General features: G+C 45.9%; 1 protein-coding gene across 1 annotated transcript in view; it reads right to left on the bottom strand.

Annotated features, from left to right (window-relative positions):
* The window catches only part of GPRIN2 (G protein regulated inducer of neurite outgrowth 2), a 1,787-nt gene extending 570 nt beyond the window's left edge, over positions 1–1,217 (bottom strand). Inside the window, 2 exon segments of the mRNA XM_009583417.1 lie at positions 1–2; positions 5–1,217. The exon segment at positions 1–2 is cut by the window's left edge and continues 570 nt beyond it. Coding sequence (XP_009581712.1) covers positions 1–2; positions 5–1,217 — 1,215 coding nt within the window.
* Positions 1,218–1,443: the final 226 nt, after the last annotated feature.

Raw genomic sequence — 1,443 nt, 5'->3', positions numbered from 1 at the left:
ATGCTACAGCACTTCAGGACTCTCTTGGCATCCAGGCCCGATTCACTTACTGAAGATACCAGCTTAGGATATGTCAGAATGTCTGAAGTAGAAAAGGAATGAAAATAGCTAGGTGCTGCCTGCTCTTTTCCCGACTCGCTAACTGAGCATACCAACCGCGGAACAAGTTGTATAGATGGTATGGGCAAAGAATGGCAATAGGCAGGGACGGTGGCATCTACTTTCGTACAAGGGTCCTGCCTTATATTACAAGGCCCTGCAGAATTGTTATGAACTGTCATCACCATGGGTGAGTATGCAGAGTTTGGAATATTACCAAAAGTCAGACCACCATGAATAATCCCAGTGGCTTGACTGAACATCGTCCTGTTTGAGAAACCATTTCCAGGCGTGTGGGGTCCTAGAACAGCAGTGTGAAACGTTCCAGGATCTGTGTAAACAGTAGTATTACGTGGAATACCACTGCTGTCAAAGCTATTTGTGGGTACTTTTTGGTCTCTAGGTAGAACTGGAAGATGAGTCACAAGGTTTTGATATTGACATGTATTTTCATTTGTTTCTGATCCATATCTCTGTGTTTGGAAAGACGTCCTAGCCATTGGTGGACCATGCCTGCAGCTAGAAGAGCTTAGGCTGGAGTGAGTAGCACTGGTTTCTATGTGTGTGACATAAGTCTGCTGTTTGCCACTGCGAGTTAGGTCTGAGTAGCTTCTCTGAAGGGCAGTTCCTGGTTCTTCCATTTCACACGTGCTTCGCTGGTGTACAATGCAGGCTGAAGAAACATTCTCAACAGTGTTGCTCTTTACACACGCCTCAGTGTCCCCCGCTTCCCAGGATGCTGGGGACTGCTCAGCGATAAGAAAATGGTTTGTAGTCTTAGTTCTGCTCTGTGAATTGTCATCAGCTGACTGATCGCTTGTGGTTTGGACCACTGATCCAAGTCCCATCACCCCAGGCCGCGAGAAGGACCATTCAGGACTCGGCACACTCCTGGCATCACTCTCACTTCCCAGGGTATGGCAGATGGTGCTACTGTGGCTTTTCTTCAGCTCCTGTTTGTTGCTTTGCCTTTCCTCTAAAGTTGATTGCCCAGTATAGGCCAGACTTGAGGAGCTCTTCGACAGGGGGTGACTGTTGACATTCAAGAGATCGTGACAAGTAGAACTTAGTGCATCCTGGTAGGAATGAGTGTGGAGCTGGTGGCTGTCAGCTGACATGGCAAAAAAGAGATATCTGCAAGAAATAGTGGAGAAGAAAAAGAAGCAATTTAAGAAGGAAATATATGCACTGGAAACTATAATCCATATTGGCCTTCTGCCTGGGCTTCTTGCTTTTCACAGTTCACAGATACTTTTAAAAAAGCACTATACTGTAGTCTCTGTGTACTCAGACTGGCCACTTTCCATTTTCAGTTTCCACAAAGGGTTTTTCCCTGAATTAGAT

The sequence above is a fragment of the Fulmarus glacialis genome, unplaced genomic scaffold (assembly GCF_000690835.1).
Source record: "Fulmarus glacialis isolate BGI_N327 unplaced genomic scaffold, ASM69083v1 scaffold33838, whole genome shotgun sequence".
Taxonomy (NCBI): domain Eukaryota; kingdom Metazoa; phylum Chordata; class Aves; order Procellariiformes; family Procellariidae; genus Fulmarus; species Fulmarus glacialis.
This window is presented reverse-complemented; position numbering and strand designations above follow the sequence as displayed.